Genomic DNA, 19,182 nt, shown 5'->3' with positions numbered 1-19,182 from the left:
TTATTTTCACTCGTAAACTATCTGAGTTGTTACGTTAATTTTTGTCATTCGTTCGGTTTCCTATCAGCCTAGAAGGGCGGGCTGATAGGTCGTTTCAACGCCCTTACCGATGTCTAGGTGAGCGCTAGGCATCGTAGCGTTAAGCTCACGTTCCTTCGTCTTCTCGTTAATTCCTTCGTTTCGTTAGTCATCGTCATCGTTCTTTATTTCGTTGCCACGCCGTAGTGCAGATATTGATCCTGGGCAGATCTAATATTGGCTTTTAGTGCCCTTTTCGATTTGTACTTTGTTCTTTTCGCTTCCAACCTGTAATTCGAACTTAGTCTTTCTTTATTAGTTTCTCATACCATCGTGCTGAACAACTCGCTAGTAACAATTGCAGTTTCGTGGAAATCGTTAGTACCTTCCATTGTTTACATCGACTTAACCTCATTTGAATGACAGCTCTCTTTTGACAGAGCGGAGGTACTGCAGTTGGTTCTATGCGCGCGAGATTCAAACGGTTAGGTTTTTCTTTATAGATTTTCTTCGCGCACTCTTTCTATTAGCTCTCTTAGTTTTCGTCTTTTCGTCGTCTTCCGGGAGCCATCTTAGTCGTCTAGCAGTTGTGCCCATGACGAGTGTGGTGTTAAACACATAAATCGAAATCGTTCACCATCCAACGTGGTCTTCGTCGTTCTGCCCCATCGTTAGCCCCTTTCGAAGGTTGGGGACAGAAACCCTTTTGTGCGCCACGTTGACTGCGACACCCTCGTCGTCCTAAGCCGGAAAAACCCTGTTTAAAGGTAACTAGCTACCCTTTTCGTATTTTCGTTCCACGTGGGCCATCCGCTAATCTGTCTTGACCACGTAGGGTTTTCCTGTTGTGTGGGACCAACCTTGCCACATCGTTGAATCTCATCGACGCCTTTCGACTTTCGCCTTTCGACTTTCGACTCCAAGCTCGTCGATTCCCCTTTTGACCTAGATCGAGTTCTAAAGGACTAGCACCACCAGCGAGGTTCACCAAGTCACGTCGATCGATCATCGTCGATAGCACCTAGACCAGCAAGGCTAAGTCCCCTTTTGTAACTTAACTAACATTTCAACCTAGCAATTTATCGTCTATATCGTTCAACTTAGTATCATTTAAATTTAACTTTTAACTCAGTATCATTTCATTTTAGTCTTAACGTAGTATAATTTAACTTTTGTAACTTTTTCATCTTGTTATTAAACGCTTAAAGTAAAGAGCTTCCAGTTTCTCTCTTTACTGCTGTCGTAGAAACTGGTGGCGCCCATTGTAGTTGCCACTTGCGTCTACTGAACCCAGCCGTCTCCCTGAGCCTAGCCGCACCATTTTGTTGTTACAAATCACGTAACAGAGTTACCTATCTAAATTTTGGCAAATTGATAGATCTTGTTCTGCTCTTTTGATTAATAAAATATTGTTTTCGCCCCTAAAAAGTTCTTTGAATAGCACCCCAAAAAGACCCGTTGAAAACAGTTATTGCGAATGTCTCTATTATTTGTTAAGTAAACTTAAGCATCGCCGACTTCATCTTATACCAAGCCTGTTCAATTTTGATTTCTCCCCTTTGCAAAAAGTTCCCTCAAGGTCATCGCCGTACGTACGCCAGCGACCCCAACGACGAAAAAACGTATCAAATTCTGGTGATAATTCTTTCATTTTGGTGACATTTCCGTCACTTTGACAGTTGAAGTGATGATAGGTTAGGTATGTCGGGTAAATTCATCAAAAATTACGGCATCTGGAATGCAAGGAAAGCGATTTCTCCGAACTTCCATAAAGAAAACAGATCATTCTCTTCGAGGAAACGGCTACTAATCAGAAATATATAATTAAAAATCAAAAAATGCCAGAACTGTGTTTCAAGAAATTGTCGAGAGTGGCGCTAGCGTACGCACGCCTCTAAGGTCACTAGATCAAAGTGTCTGTTTTATAAGGTACCGCTATTAGTTTTCAGTGCGCAATTCAAGAGAGACAGACATAGTCCATAAATCAATGGGTTAGAACGAGACGCAAGATTTTAGGGAATTGTCATAAAATTGTTGACGTAAAATTTGTCATTGATAAAATTTAAGGTTATCTTAAATTTATTTGTTTAAAATACACTTAAATAAACCGTGGATACAAAAAGAAAATAGGTTCCAACATTATAACAGACTATGTGAATATGTAAGAGGTGAGCGAACCGACATTAGAACCGATTCTATTTTAGCACGTTGAGGAGGTGCAACACTCAGAAATGGTCTCGGACTTCAAGCACGGTCTTTTCTAATCTCCAACGATTCGACTTGTATGCAGTAACGCCCTAATTAGAATATGCTATTAGCACTTATTATATTGTAGCTTCTCTCGACGATGTAGTAACAATGATGAGATGTTAAAGTAACTGAGAGAAAGCATTGCACAAATGGAAGTAGCAAATACATGAGCAGAAAATGAAGTACATGAGATATTTTAAAGGGGCTATTAAGAAGAAAGAATCTACAAGTTTGAAGAAGTAGACATGTTTAAGATCTTGAATGAGTTTATGCAAAACAACTGCAACAAAATGAATATCAAGAACAAATATTAAGGTTATGTTAAAATTATTTATTTAAATCACCCTGAAATACAAAATTACATCTATTTTTAACACTACAGGAGACCATTTGAATACGTAAGGAGTAAACTAACATTTCGATCAATTCCATTGAAGTGCGAATAATGTATTTTAGTGCTTTGTTCGAGTTCTTGAGCCTCCGGCGTTGTATTTGGCAGTGTTTCAACGATTCGACGTGTATACAGTAAGAGCATAAATGTAATTTGTTATAAATACTTTATATATTGTGTACTTTAGCGAGAATGTAGAATTATCATATCTAAAGAAAAACTGAGAGCAATGGAACATGGAAAATAGAAGGGGCACATATAGTGAGGAAATAAATGAGCAGTATATAAAATAGTCAAAAGAAGAATTCTGAAACAACAACCACAAATGCAATCAAGAAGAAGTAAAGAATGTGGAAAGAAATTCAAGAACTTAAGGATGAACAACACTGTATGCAGATTGTTGCAATGAAACCTTGAAATTTTTATATAAAGTAACAAGAACCAAGTGCAAGTTTATAAATGAATAATGAGACTGATATTAGTCATAATTGTGAGTAAAACAATAAGATGGTGTAGAGGAACTGCTCAGTAGGTGAGAAATATATGTATTCACTAAGAACTGGGGTAGCAGTAGTTAAGATACATCAAAGTTTAATTGGTTAATTTTGGGTGTTTATTTATTCCAACACTTTTTTTGATTGTATCGATATAAAGTGGGATATTAATTCTACGTTTACCGTTCTTGATTAAATGAATAAAACACGATTATAAATGTATTAACTTGGGAACATGAAATATTTTGTAGTGAAGACAAAAGAACTAATAAATCCAATGAGCACTGAAAATGCCCGATAATAAACCTTTTATTAAAAGTAAATTAATTGATGGAATGTTAGAAATGGGATCAAGACATTTCAGGTAAAATGAAGATTCAACGATGTATCCAAAAACGAAAGAAATAGTGCAGCATATAACTTAAATACATTAATTTTAATCAATCTTTTATTCTACATTTTCTCTATGAATGTATAGCTGTGAGTTAGCCCCCATGCGTTTAAGGACCTTCGTACGCCACATTAAACTATAGAACCAGTTTTGCATATCTTATGTATATTTCATGTCCCATTGCATTTTGCCATTCATTATGAGGAAGTAGCAGCGGCTTCAAACAAACCATCTTCTGCCGCTGATGTTGAAAGCGATGGTGTGTCTTCCTCATGAGACTGTGTATCTGCACTGTTGAAGTGATGAGTGCAATGACTGTGTCTTGTCCACCTGCTAGTTTATGAGGCCCCGCTGTTACATTAAGGATAGCAATCAGTTGGTCCTACAACACATTTTGAGAACGTTTACCGTTGAGGCCGATATACTTACACTTTACAATATCATTGCTTGTGTTTTAAGCATTTGAAATAATATTTCTGTCCATAACGCAGGTTTTGTGATGTACCACATGTGAGTGGTCTTCCTTCTTCCATTTTCTTGCCCATAGATTTGATTTTCAACTCATATTAACAATAAGATGAACGAGTTATTCGCCTGAATGCAAGAAGTTCATGTTGGTATTGGGGCTATTGAAACACAAAAGCGATTGAAGACAAATTGGGGGAACATTATTTAAATTTAGTTCACGGAATTCGTAAACTAACAGGTACAAAATTCTATAACCTTATAAGAAGTACTCAAGGGTTCATATACAAAAACTAACTTTAGTATTCCCCCAATACGTACTGCTTAACCAATGTCACAATGATAGTCGGCTTCTATAGGGCTTCCATCTACCTTCTATTTGGAGTTTTCTGAAATTAGTGAAAAGTCGTACATAAAACGTCAAATAGTATTTACTTACGGCGGAGGAAACGAATACACCATAACGATTCGTGTTGAGAAATCGCACATTCAAACCATTTTATTACAAACGATATTTGACAAGAATTGACAGTTCATAAAGCAATGTGTCCACACAAACAACACAAAATTTAGTGCGCATGTAGAGATAGACAGAAGATATCGTTGTCTTTCATTTTGTCACTAACAGCGGTACCTTATAAAACAGACACTTTGATCTAGTGACCTTACACGCCTCACGTACTCATGGCCTACATCGCGGGAACAGATCTCGGAAGCTATTGAACAGGCTTGGTATAAGATGGAATCGGCGATGACTTAAGTTATGTGTGCTCATTTAACGCATAATTTTCCGTTAAAACCAAAACTGTCTTCATTTTTATTGTACGTCACCAAATAACTGAGGTATGGCCAATTAATTTTTTTTATAATTTTCAGAGAACCAAATTTTTAAAAGTTTGAAAATATCGTTGCTACGGAAACTACGACAGATAGAGAAATGTGGTTTTTGCCATTGTTTTTCTCACAATTTGTTTGATAAAAACTCGTTTTTAAATTTTCCGAAAGTTAAAAATTTGATTGTTTTTTTAAATAATATTTAATGACTAAAATTATGTAAACCTTTTTCCGTCGATTTCACAATTATTTTTATAGCAAACACTTGAGTTATTGGGACTAATTTTGCACAGAATTTTACACATTTTAAATTTGGGGTCAAAATCACGTACGACAATAATAAATAAATAGTCTTTTTCTCCGTTTTTTTAGAATTCGTGTTCAAATATGCAAATTTTAATGGTTAAATTTTCGCAAAAATAGTATATTGTAATACAAGTTTATAAGCAAGCGTTTAAAACACGCACGACGAGTTTTTAACGTCGTAAGTGTTTTAAAGGCGCTTATAAACGAGTGTTATACGCTGTTTTTTATTATACCTATCCATTTACAATCCTTTAGGAGCATTGAAAAAATGTGAATTTACACAATAAAGTTATCAAAGGTTGTTTGTGAATCGTTTTTGTAGAGACGGTTAGCAATTGTTTGTTTACGTTAAGCACATTTTTTCACGTTTGTAAAAATCCGTTCAGAAAATGAGTGAAGATATTAAAAGGCTAGCAGAACATGCAGAACTGCGATTAATTCTGAATCTACCCGACGCTGAGAAATATACTGGTCATGCTTTCCGACGAACTTCATACGATTATGTTAGAAGAAATTATTTAAGGACTTAATAAAACCAAAAGGTCAAACTTCAAAATAAGCTTTAATGCTTTGCTGGTACACTCTTGAGTCATTAACAGTCATTAACCAGTATCGTTCGATGGTACAGACGAAGTGCCTCCGGTCATGGGTCCCCGTACTCCCGTGGTCCTGTGGTCCTGTGGTCCGGTACTCGCTGGCCTAACTCGTGACCCGATGAGTCCCGAATAATTGTGGCCAACGCCCTGGTCTAACAGGAACGGACTGGGATCAAAAGGGGCCCGGTCAAACGGATGCTAACATTCGGCCATTCCTGACATTGAGAGTGTCCTCACTCCAGGTCCAGTGGTGGACTGAAACTCAATTGAAAGTCTAAAAACTCTAGTTGTGACTATACATAAAACAAGAGAAAAAAAAAACATGCAATGCTGTGGAATCGTCGCCATTCGACTACAGATGTGTACACATGTCGCAGCAGCTAAATTCCTGTAAAGAGGAGAACAAACTTGGCCAAGTTTATTAGTATCAAAACATAATTATACTAAGAAAATGAAACGAAACTAAAAATACTTAAAAGATACTTAAAAACTAATGTTGCAATTAAACTAGTGCATGCCTTAACCTAATGACCACCCTGCAACTAGCACAGTGAGTGATCTCAGAGTAGCACTTCCTCTCGCCTGTGGCGGACAATCCGCGGCTACCCGCTGACAGCCACCCGCGAACCGCTGTACAAGCTGCTCCGTATTCCGCGACCCCATCTGGTTGACTGCTCTCGGAACTGCTCTCAGACCTCCATCACATTTGGCTTAGACCTCCAACTTAATTGACTGACTGGTCTCCAGATCTCAAAGATCTCCCAACTTATTTGGCTTACTGGTCTCAATTTTTCTACTAGTTCCAAATACAGCTACAACCATTGGTTCATTTACTGAGTATACCTTTCAACCATCACTCCATTTACTTATTAGATACTCATCTTCCCGCGGCCTACTGGCGCGCACCGTCGCTTGCACCATGCCAATTTCAATTCTCGCAACGGGCGCCCGGGGACCAACTCCAGCTTCGCAACTGTCAGCACCGCTGCCTCACACCACCGAGACCGGAACCGTAACTACTCTGACCAGGAGTGGACTCACAACCACCCCTGTCACGGGATACACCCCCATATCACATCTGTGATCGACAGGATGCACCCGCATACCACAGACTACATCTGTGAACCACAGGATCCACCTGTGCAACTGAGTTCTCTCTGCAACTGAGTCCACCCGGCCTTCATGGAACTACGGCCACCCATGAGATACACTCATGCCACTCAGCTCTGCCCATGGGTCCCACCCATGCAACTCAGTTCTGCCCATGGGTCCCACCCATGCAACTCAGCTCTGCCCATGGGTCCCACCCATGCAACTCAGTTCTGCCCATGGGTCCCACCCATGCAATTCAGTTCTGCTGGTCCTCATAACGGATCCATGGCCTCATATTATCGACTCCAGCCACACCGTTATACCTCAACCTCGAGCGACTACTCCCAGGAATATCTGAAATTTCGTAGCGTTCGTTGCCCAAATCCTTGACAACCCTGTACGGTCCTCGCCACCGGGGTAGCAACTTATGACTTTTTCCTGCGCCCGGAGTACTCGTCACTCGAACCAGGACCAAATCACCCTCAGCATACGGATGCGCAGGACAACGCTTCTGATCAAACCGCCTTTTTTGCTCAGCCTGGTACTGATCGGTAAACTGCGTCATCCTCTCCCGCACCCGTGTGACGTCTACTACATCATCCACTTGTAAGTAGCCCTGTGAACTTACACGAAAACCCATTAGAGCTTCGCTCGGCGTCATATCAATTGCTTTATTCAGGGTACCATTGAAACCAAGCTGGATATTAGGTACATTTTTGTCCCATCTGCGATCTGTATCATTTGCGCCCATTGTTGCTAAAGAGTTTAAGATTGTACGATTATTGCGTTCAACTTGACCATTTCCACGAGGCATAGCTACGGCATTAAGGTAATGAAGAGTTCCTATTTTTGCGCAAAAACTTTTGAAATGTTCACTTGTAAAACAAGTACCCCTATCGGTTATAATGCGCCTTGGTACTCCAAAATTTTTGATCAAATCATTCAGTGAACTGACGACATGTTTAGTTTTGGTATTTTTCACGGGATAAAGCAGAATGAATTTGGTAAAAGCGTCAATGAAAACGAGGAGGTGAGTGTTACCGGATTTACTTTTAACAAAGGGTCCTAAATGATCTGCATGGATTGTGTGAAAGGGCTTGGCGATTTTAGGAATCGGATGTAGAGAGCCTTGAGATTTGCCGGAAGGATTTTTAAAATAGAGGCAGTTGAGACAATTAGCGACATACTTTTTAACGAAACGACGCATCCCTTTGAACCAATATTTACTTGACAATAACTCTAACGTTTTCTCAGCAGCAAAATGTCCTGAATCGTCGTGTGTCATTTTTAATAACTGAAAGCGGACACAATCAGGAACAACCCACCTAGACCCAAAAGCTGTGAGTTTAGAAACTTTACCTCCTTTCAACGTATAAGTTTTGAAAATATGTTTGTTTCCATCAAAATCACCAGAATCTAGAATCGTTTTAATATTCTGAATCTTGTAGTCCTGTTGTTGAACAGCCAACAACCAAGTGTCCTCTGGCATGATAGCTACAAATACACCTTTCGTCTCATCAGTTATTGCATTTCGACTTAGAGCATCAACATGTTGCATTTGTTGTCCATCTCTATGTACAATTGAATATTGATATTCGTTAAGTGCCAATATCCAACGACCAATACGAGGGTTTACGTCACTTTTTGAAAAGGTATTTTTAACTGCTGCGCAATCGGTTATGATGGTAAAAGGGCGACCTAACAAGTACTGACGGAAGCGTTTAACAGAAGAGATGATCGCAAGTGCTTCTAATTGAAACGAATGAAATTTTTGTTCATCTCTCGTTGTCTGTCGACTGAAGTACGCCACAACTTTTTCCCCGGTAACGTGTACCTGAACCAAAATATCAGCAAGACCCCACCGACTAGCATCGGTGTATAATTTAATTTCCAATCCTGGGTCAAATAATGCCAGTACTGGTCCCTTTATCAGACTTTTCCGCAATTCTTGGAATGCGGTTTCTTGAGCGTCGTCCCAAACCCATTTAGCGTCCTTCAGTAGAAGCTGACTTAAAGCTCGCGCTTTAGAAATTAGAAGCGTTTAATGTTGCGGGTAGTAAATTTTTTGTTCCTATTTGTGTAAACCTCAATATCTCGTTTATTTTCGGAGCCAACTTGAACTGAAAGTACTCATTTTACGCAAAATCCAAAACTGGGCGATATTTTCTTGTACGTCAATAAATAACCGAATTCAAACCGTTTAAAATTGGGATAGAGAACTATTAACTTTTAGATATTGGATTCTATCGAATCTTTAATACTGAAATGTAAAAATTTTAGTAGCATTTTGGATATAAGCTTGTCATTGTTCTAAAACCCATAAAATTTACAAAATTGCATATTTGGTTATTTCTTTAAAACAGATCCAAGTCAAAACGTGTAGAAATGTTAAACATCGTTGATTTATTCAAAAGGTGTCACGATAGAAATGTACTTAAAAATATCGATTTTTTTTATAATTTTTGTCAATTTTGCATATTATACCTGTGTTAAAAAAACTTTTTCGTTGACTCACCATAACACCCTTTCGGGACCACCAAGTCGAGATTGATTGAATGAAAAAATTAATTAAGACTAAAATTATTGAAATGAATAAAACATGTTGAAATGTTGACAATGTTTACTTCAGTGATCAGTGAAGTTGGAGATTTTACTACATTTAACTTGTAGTTATTAACTGTATTAAGTTTCAAAATTTTAAAACAAAAATTGGTATTATAAAAATTATTTTGAAAACAAACTAAAAACTTCGATCACGTTCGTTCTTTCACTTTCAATTTCTTAATTTTGATAGTTTTAACTGTGAAATTCGGAAGTTTTATTCTTTACACTTGGTTACTAACTGTGCTATATTCGAAAATTTTGGAGCAAGAGACTGAATTTTTGAAAATTTTCAAATTGAGGGCAAATCAAAAATTCTAACAAATTTTTATTAAATTACGTAACTTTGATAGTTCTAATCCGAATACAGTGAAATTTTGAAGTTTTACTACTTTTGATTTGTTTATCAATTGTGTCTAATTCAAAAATTTTGTAGTCAGGTCTAGAACTTCAAATATGTGAAAACGGACTTCAGTGTCCACTTGTCTATTACAAATTTTTCCACAATTCGTTGACTAGTGTAATTGTCAAATTATTTCAAATGTTATACTGATAAGGTAATACAGTCGAAATAATTATCTTAAAGAAAGGTTTTTGTACTATAATATACAGGGATTGGCTACACTTTTTTTTGCTTTATATCGGTTATTTTTTGAGTTAAAAAAATTATGGTTTCAAAATTTTGGTTCAGAATTGTTGTCTCCATAAGCCCGTTTTCTCTGGGGCGCGAGTTCTGGGACACCTGTATTTCAGTTTCAGTTATTGTGGTTTTAATTCGGGGTTGTAAACAAAGTATAGTATGTTACACGTACATAAACTTCTCTAGACATTCGTTTTATTAAACACTCGCTCCGCTCGTGCCGAAAACAAAAGTGGAGTTTTATACCCCTATTTAAGTACACTATTGACGAACAAGTTGGTTAATGAAAGTGATTAATAACGGAGAAGTTGAAAATTCTAGATTATTAATCGCCTATTAACTAACGAGTTAGTTACAAAATAAAACCGTCAAACGTATTTTAAGAAAATTAAAGAAAAAGTAAAATTCCTGGAATTTAATATACGATCAAAAAGTTTTACTTCCGAAACTGGAAAATTTAGATTTTATTCTGACTCAAATGGCATTTTTATCAAAACTCCCCCGTCTTACCCAAACCGATCCAATAATTAATAAAAAATTGTTTATTATTGAGGATAATAAATAAACGATTTTTGGCCAAAATCATGAATTAATGACTCTCATTGACAAACGGTCATCAAAATAACTATTCATTTGACAAAATATTACCTACGAAAGTTACAGTTAAACTCTATTTGCTTTGCATAATCTGATAATTTTAACTATCTTAATTAGGAATGGTGTAAATAATATTTATTGTTAGCTAAAATCAATATTTTGAAGTGCGAGTTGGTTTGGTGGCTGTTTCCGGAAGAAACATTACCATTACACTAAGTCTTGGTTCTAAAAATTTGATAAAACACGGATACTGCACTATAAACAGCTCTGAAAATCTAATCAAAGTTTTAACATCGTCTTCATTAGGTACTTTCATTTTTACCTTTATTCCAAGATTATGGTTGATTGCAATGTCTTCTGTAAATGCAATTCTAAAAGGTCTCTCAGAATTTGTTAAAACCAGCAGCAGCGCTTTGCCGTTCTTGACATTCCAATTGTACCAATTCGTGTTGAAAAACTTAAATCGTTGTTGTTCACTCTATAAAGTAAATTGAATGAAATTGTTTTGTGTGCTCTTCTTAGCTGACATACTTCATCTTCTAGAGCTTGCCCGCCATGAATTATATTTGCAAGTCCAAGAACAGAAACAACTAAGAGCATAATCCATCGCAGAAAAACGACTGCATGAAACTGATATGCTAGCTAAATGTTTTAGTTAATAATATGAGCTATAAGAGAGGTATTCTTTTACTTCTAGAAATTGTAAAGCCAAGCTTACAAAGACAAAACAAGCTTCCAGAGATGAAGGAATTATCAATGTTCCTACGACTTTTACCGTTTGTCTTCTGAAACTACAATACAAGTAAAGTCACTCTTCAAGTTTTTCTACAAAACCTTAAGATTTGAATATGTCTTTCAATGAGAGGCCGTAATCTCAACTCAAGTGCTTGTTGAGCACCTGGTGCATACTTTAAAGCTTCAAGTTCTGCGTCTAATTCTTGGTCCAGATCATCAATAAAAGCAGCAAACATGCACGTCTGAAATTTAACCGTTTGGACACAATACACAAATTGAAAAGAGTGAACGCTGGCGCTAAAGCACATAAAAGTAAAAGTGAATTTTAATAAAAGTCCCAACGGTTTAAAGAGCCAACTTGTGAAAACTAGATCAATGTCGTCTTCTTGAGGGTAAGCAACTAAAACTCCCAAGAGATTGACAAGAACAACATTGCTCACAATGTAGATGGTTGTTCGTCTGGAACTTTTTTCTATTTTCTGTTTTACTGATTTTTTAGCGGAATTCAGATTCCATTGATTAAAGGCACCAAAAATTTCTTGTCTCATGTCGTTCCTCGTCAGATGGAGAAAAATGGAGAACATGAACTGAAACTTACTTTTAGTTTTGAAATCAAGCTTTGTAGGTTTTACATAAGTGTTCCGAAGAAGTGTAGATGCATTTCTGAGCATTTCAAGTTTGTTGGGGTTTGATAATAAATTAGAAATTAGGAAGATCGAAAGTGCCACATGGTAGATCAGTGTCATTGTAAGTAATTTTTGAACGGCCGAATTTTGCCAGATTTTGAAGCTTAGAATGCAGACCACTTTCAGAGGATCATCTGCAACTAAACTTTTCGGGGGCTAGATTAGATTGATTTTATTTACCTTTTAGATCTTCATATTGTAAGCCCATCACCAGTTTTTTGAACAGTTTTGTGTTAAAAGTATTCATGCTGCATGAAGCGTTTTGGTTGAACGTATTAGGTAAGAACTTATGAACATAAATGTCCCAATTATACGGCCTACATTAAAGATTATGTTTGGAAATTATTTTCGTTGATTGTTGATTTGACCTTAATGCCGTAATAACAGAAAGAAACTAACGAATTATTAATGAGACTAAAAGATCAATTGGAAATTGAATTATGGATACTTTATCATACTTACCAAAAATTTTCTGATGTTGCTTTAAATTTTCTTAGAAAATCTCCATTTTCAGTTTTCAGACCTTCAAAATCTCAGTAACAATGATTTAAAAAAGTTGGTAACATTTCAGATCTTAACTTCAATGACAATTTATGAGAAAACTATCTCAATCCAATCATAACTATCGACAGCTCAATGTTAAAAAACAAACGGACCATGACCGTTGTCATGGTTCTGCAAAACAAACAAGCTAAATGCATACGTAAATTAATTTTAGATGAGTAAATTAATTATGCCCTTTGACCTCTATGTGTCGCTAATAAACAATTTAACATCGGTCGAGTTGGGAAGTTTCTCACAGAACGGTCGCAAGTGTTTTATGATGTTTAAAATTTTTTCGTGTGTAACGTTCTTTGGTCGATTTCTCATTTATTTTACGCAAAATCTCGCGCAAACTTCAAATCCGTGCTTAAAATTTACGTAAAACAACAAATAATTGAGTAATCACGAATTGAAGTTTCGGATAGTAAATTTTCTGTTCGGAAATTTTAACGCTCAATATCTTCGAAACTGCAACAGATAGAAAGAAACGGTTTGCGCCATCGTTTTTTTAGCGCTTTTTCCATTAAGAAATCCCTTTCAAATATGCAAAGATCAATGGTCAATTTTTCCGCAAAAAAAAATCCGACTCAACTGACAATTTTTTTTTTATTTTTCGTATTTCGACCGTCACTCGTAAACTATTTGAGTTACTATCTAAGTTTTGGCAAATTGTTAGATCTTAATCTGCATTTTTGATTAATATAACGTTGTTTTCGTTCCTAAAAAGTTCTTTGAAAAGCACCCCAAAAAGACCCGTTGAAAACAGTTATTGCGAATGCCTCGTTTATTTGTTAAACAAACTTAAGTTATGTGTGCTCATTTTACGCATAATTTTCCGCTGAAACCAAAACTGTCTCCTTTTTTACTGTACGTCACTAAATAACTGAGTTATGGCCAAATATTTTTTTTTATAATTTTGAAAGAACAAAATTTTTCAAAGAAAATATCGTTGCTCCTAATTAGTTTTTGCCACTGCTTTGCTCACAATTTGTTTGTTAAAAATTCGTTTTCAAATTTTCCGAAAGTTAAAAATTTCATAGTTTTTAAAAAATATTTAAAGACTAAAATTATGTAAATTTTCTTCCGTCGATTTCACAATCATTTTTATAGCAAACTTGAGTTATTGGGGCTAATTTTCCACAGAATTTTACACATTTTAAATTTGGGCTCAGAATCACGTACGACAATAATAAATAAATAGTATTTTTTTGTGAGCAATTTTTTCGCAAAAATAGTATATTATAATACAAGTTTACAAGTTTACACGCACGCACGCACGTTTTAAAGGCGCTTATAAACGAGTGTTATACGCTATTTTTTATTATACCTATCCGTTTACAATCCTTTAGGAGCATTGAAAAAATGTGAAAATAAAGTCCTTTTTTTTAAAAAAACAATTGTCAATGTCAAAATTCCTTCAAAGACCAAACTGTACCACTCTAAAACATGTTGTTTCGGAACAACCGTATATTAAAATCTCCCTAGATCAACTTTGAGGTTATGGAGAGTTGTCGGAAATTTTCGAATGTCAGAAAAGTTGCAGTTGAAACAAATTTTGTACAAAACGACAAGAAACCCAATTGTTCGATCACAGACGCAGTCTCACGTCTCATGGGCAATACTTCACTGTTATGATCAAACATGAGTGATTAACGAACTCGGGGTTAAAAGTTCAATACTAAATTTATTACCAAAACTATTCACAATATATACACAATTAATAACTGATTTGACTACAGAGATTCTAAACCATTTGTTCACATTATGCTTAGTATGTTACAACAGTATGTTTGGTTACCGCTGACCAAGTGACCCGGTCTGCTGTTACATTTTCCGAATTACTTGGCCCTCATGGATTCCCAAAAATCTTCTGTTTAACTCATAGTTAAACATCTTGGGGGGCGGCATCATTGGTAGAGGCTTGATGATTCAGGCGGAGTGGCTACAGTTCTATTGCCTCGTTGTTAGTGTTTCTCTTCGGAATTTTTAAAACTTTCCGACAATTTTGCCAGTTTTTGTACCACCCAAAGACCTACAACCACTATAATTACTAAGTACTACTCCGTTTGTTGTTGGTTGATGTTTCTCTAGTTGGCTTCATCAAGTTCATCTTTAATTTGAGTTTCCGATTCTTGAAGATCTTGCAAATTGTCGGTGGCGTCTATGAACTCATGAGGTTGAGAATGCGGTTTGAGATGTTTTCAAATTTACCACCACTGATCTCGAGAAACTTGCCACCACGGGAACAGATGCTGTTTTTCTTGATTGCTTCTCCTCACCTTTTTTTGGTAGGGTCGTCTTATCTGGTTTTTCAACTTTTTCACTACCTGAACAATTCCATCATCATCTGGATACGCTTCTTTGACTCTACCAATCGATCTTTTGCTCGGATTTATGTTGTCTTTTTTTACGATAACCAAATCTTCATTGTTCATGTGTTCTTGTTCTGTTTTCCATTTGTAGCGCTGCTGCAGCAAATTTAAATATTCCGATGACCAAATTTTCCAAAAGTATCGTTTCATTTTCGGCACCAACTTCCATCACTCCGATAAATCCCAATCTTCTTAGTCACATAGGACTTGGTGGGGTGATCAACTCTTTACCAATCAGAATGTGTGCTATAGAGTTAAGACGGATTCGAGTTAGGCAAGCCTCTATTTGCGTTGTTAAAGTGCTTAGTTCTTCATAAGTCAGTGTTGAATATCCAACTATTCTCTTAAAATGGTACTTTTTAGATTTGATACCATCAGCTTCCCAAATTCCCCCAAAATGAGGAGCAACTGGTGTTGAGTTCCAACCGTTCGTCTTCATCTTCATCTTGAACGTTGGATCTTTGTGTCGTCTTTCGTACTTCATCTTCTAACATTCTGTTTGTCCCGACGAAGGTTGTGCCATCATCACTATAGATATGCGCACACTGTCTTCTTTTGAACACAAATTTTTGGTATGCTGCCAAAAATGTTTCTGAAGTCATGTCACTTAAGATTTCCAAATCCATAGCCTTTGCGGAAAGACATACAAAGATTGCGATGTACCCTTTATAACATATATGAACTCGTTTCTTTTGTGGCTCTAACTTGAACGTAATGCTAGTGTGCTGGATTGGTGCTGATGCTGTCACAACGAAGTTGGCCCATCAACTAATTCGTTGTTTGTTCTTTAAATCGGATGCATCTGACACATTTGGTAAAATAAACTTCACCGTTTTTTCCCTTTTCAAAATTTTCTTTGGAACCGTGTTTTCGTCCACTTATATTAACTTTGAATTTTAAATTTGAGAAAAAGAAGAATTTGTAGCGCAAGCGTGTTTACGACAAAATGGACGTACAACTGACAATTAACTTTTTACATTGCCAACCTAATACACATAAAATAACTAGTGACTCATTTTACCAACATGACAACACTTTGACAATTGTTTTTAAGAAAAATTGGACTTTACATAATAAAATTATCAAAGGTTGTTTGTGAATCGTTTTCGTAGAGACGGTTAGCAATTGTTTGTTTACGTTGTTAAGCACATTTTTTCACGTTTGTAAAAATCCGTTCAGAAAATGAGATGAGATGAAACGTCAGGTGCAAATAGTGGTCTTTAAAACACTAAAGCTTTAAAGTTGTTTATGTAACAAGAAATAGTGAAATGCCAATTTTTATTTAAGCTGGTTACTGTTGGTTGTTGCTTCTTATTCATAACTAGTATAAACTTTTTCATTTTTATTCTTCTGTTGGACGTTCATAGCTCTTGATGAAGTTGATTTAGCAACCGATGTGTTGAAACAACTATTTTGTTTGGAGTGGATTCTTCAATATAGCCACTAGCCACACTCAAAGATTTCCATTGCACCTGACGTTTCAACTTGTCGATGCTTATACCACTGTTTGCCATAATCGTATGAAGTTTGTCGGAAAGAAGACCAGTATATTTCTCAGCGTCGGGTAGATTCAGAATTTATCGACGTTTTGCATGTTCTGCTAGCCTTTGAATATCTTCACTCTAAACCTATTAATAAAAATTATTATATGTAAAACCGAAGAAAAGTTTAATGAAACTTTTGAGTTGACGACATTTATAAGTCAGATCAAATAGTGATCATTCTATTTCAAAGAATGCCCGTTCTCTTGGTCCACTTTGACTTTGACTTATTTGTTAAATCTTGGTATACTTTGGTATTGTTGTACCTAAGACAAATGTTTAACGTTTGACAGTCTATGCGTTTAATTTAAAAATTTGATAAAAGACTTGAACGACACTAAATGCGGCTCTGCATATCTGAAAAATAAATTTTGCAACATTTTTATGAAAATTATTGGGTTGGATTCAACACCCTTCAGTAAATTAAGACCAACATTGTCTCTCCAACGGGTGTTGAACACAACCTATTATATTATATGTAGACCCTCATTCCTAGATGTAAGTTCATAGCAATGTCTTTCGCAAACTTAAGATCACTAGGTTTGACACAAGTTGTTAAAATCGTTAACAAAATTTGTCTGTTTTCTATATCCCAGTAGTACCACTTGGTATTCACGAAATTAAAGTAAATTTTTCCAGTCTAAAACAATGACTTATTCTTTGCTTTTTCTGTTAAGTTGTATTAACCCATCTTCCAAGCACTGCCCACAATAGAATGCGCTTATGAAAGCGAACAACGCAAAAGATAAGAACATCATAAATCTCAGAAACAGAAGTGTGTGAAATTGATAAATGAGCTAAAATTGTTGCTATTGATGTAACTAAAACAACAAGTACTTTTTTACTTCCAGAAAGGCCAGGGCTAGGCTTAGAAAAAGCACGAAGCCTCCCAAAGCAAAAGGAACCATTAGAGTCTTCATTGCGTTTACCGTACTTCTTCTGAAACTACAAGAAAAGTAGTAGCAAAGTGCACTCGGACTTGCCACTTACCTAAAAAATTCATACTCTCTCTTAACCAACGACTGTAGTTTTAATTCAATTAGTTTTTGAGCAAAGAAATCGGACATCAAAACTTTTGCTTCCACCTCAAATCCACGGTCTACAACACCAACAAAAGCATTGAACATGGCAGTTTGAAACTTAAAAGTGTTTATAGAGTAAACAGTTTGGTATATGTGCGCTCCCATTTTGGAAACCAGAAAAAACGAAGCGAGTTTTATCAACACTTCTGAGACCCGGGTCCAACGGTTTGAAGACCCAACGACTGAAAGTGACATCAATGACGTCTTTGTGCGGGCAAATCATTAAAATTTCCCAAATATTGCACCAAACAACACCGGTTAAGACAAAAAATATCACTTTCTTTCATTCTCGTTCAATTTTGGTTTTCATTTGGTGTCTAGCCGAATTGGTTTTCCATGGACGGAAATTACCAATCACTTCTTTTCTCAAAGTTCGCACTAATTGGTCGCAGGTGGTTAAAGATGACCTGAAATTTTGTTTTGTATTTAACAAAAAGTTAGAATTTTGTGGATTTTACGTAAGTGTTTCTTAAAAGCATCGACCCATTTTTGACCAATTCCAGCTCGCTTGGGTGTAATAACAGTGTTGAAATTTGGTGGATTGAAAGAGCGACGTGGCACAAAAGTGCAACTGCTAGGAACTTCTTGACGATTGAATTTTCGTAGAGTTTGTAACCTAGAAAACAATCTACACTCAGAGGATCGTCTTGTTGATCTTTTTAAGATAAAAACGGGAGCAACTTTTGGTACATTTTTTTAATTATGTTGAAGCGTTTCAGTTTGTGAAACATTGCTTCAAAGACTGAGGAGGTTTTAAATTGACTTTTTTGTATTGATTGAAGGAAGGTCGGCTTGTTTTAAAAAATGGAGGTAGAAAAGCACATTATTTTTTAATGGTAATGATTTAGCTTCAAAGGTCAAGTTATATTTCATACCAGCATTGATCAAATTACAGGTTCTTCAATTTCGAATATTCTTATCCTCAGGTTTATCGGTTCTTATGACCAACAACAAATTTGTTCTTGTCCCGCCGAAATTGCAGGAGTTTTAATTTTTTTTTTAAATCGGATTGAATTGGTCTACTTGGAGCATTAAGAATAAGAAAATTTTATTGGTTATGCTCTCGTCTAGTTTGAGACCTTTAAGATTTTAATTTACTCAGGATATTGCCATAAACCACCGTCTTGTAATGAGGGTAAAATGACAATTTGGAAGTGCAAAGTCTTAAAAGATGTTTTTAGATCTGCAGAGTTGTGTACTCCGGTTTCTCCGTGTTCTATCAATTTTTTAATACTTAAATGTAAAAATTTATTTTATCAAGTTAAGGCTTTACCATGTCTTTAAACGATAATTATAAAACTAGCTGTAAGTTTAACTTCGAACATAAAAATATTTTAGAATCTACAGTTTTCGTATTTCTATGAGAAGTTGAGGATCGCTGAAGTTGGGTGAAATGCAAAGAACAATTGTATTTCTATTTTTATGTGTCTGTGATTTAGTAATAGACTTTTTTCACAACTTAAAGAGTTGCAAACGTTTTCCAAGGTTTTGAACGTCTTATTTTCTCAAAAAAAAGGTCAAAAGTAGAATAACTTCAAACTGGGACTA

At 36.0% G+C, this 19,182-nt stretch overlaps 2 protein-coding genes across 12 annotated transcripts in view; both read right to left on the bottom strand.

Annotated features, from left to right (window-relative positions):
- Positions 1 to 19,182, bottom strand: part of LOC148176780 (uncharacterized) — a 264,781-nt gene that overhangs the window by 204,934 nt on the left and 40,665 nt on the right. Inside the window, exon 2 of one of the 11 annotated variants that reach the window (XR_015769835.1) lies at positions 13,685 to 13,700. The exons of the other annotated variants lie outside the window; for them this stretch is intronic. The gene's annotated coding sequence lies outside the window, so the exon portion shown is untranslated. Of the gene's footprint in view, positions 1 to 13,684; positions 13,701 to 19,182 lie in introns of those variants that run through there. 11 annotated transcript variants of the gene reach the window in all.
- Positions 10,846 to 12,054, bottom strand: LOC148176781 (uncharacterized). The gene is made up of 5 exons (XM_088033094.1): positions 11,510 to 12,054; positions 11,367 to 11,466; positions 11,207 to 11,317; positions 10,998 to 11,153; positions 10,846 to 10,950 (listed from the first exon to the last, which is right to left on the bottom strand). Exons 1-5 carry the CDS (start codon positions 11,992 to 11,994, stop codon positions 10,888 to 10,890), a joined length of 915 nt encoding a protein of 304 aa, XP_087889220.1. The 5' UTR covers positions 11,995 to 12,054; the 3' UTR covers positions 10,846 to 10,887.

This window comes from Gnatocerus cornutus, chromosome 3, assembly GCF_029298725.1.
Source record: "Gnatocerus cornutus isolate USDA-ARS CGAHR chromosome 3, icGnaCorn1.1, whole genome shotgun sequence".
Lineage (NCBI taxonomy): Eukaryota > Metazoa > Arthropoda > Insecta > Coleoptera > Tenebrionidae > Gnatocerus > Gnatocerus cornutus.
The sequence above is the reverse complement of the archived record's forward strand: the minus strand, read 5'-3'. Positions and strand labels throughout refer to the sequence as shown.

What these genes read in the sequence shown, in the direction of transcription:
- LOC148176781 (XM_088033094.1), bottom strand. Translation starts at nt 11,994, where the DNA reads ATGTTCTCCATTTTTCTCCATCTGACGAGGAACGACATGAGACAAGAA. An exon ending in AGACATATTCAAATCTTAAG is followed by an intron (nt 11,467 to 11,509) that starts GTTTTGTAGAAA and finishes CTTGTATTGTAG; the next exon opens with TTTCAGAAGACAAACGGTAA. An exon ending in ACCATAATCTTGGAATAAAG is followed by an intron (nt 10,951 to 10,997) that starts GTAAAAATGAAA and finishes AACTTTGATTAG; the next exon opens with ATTTTCAGAGCTGTTTATAG.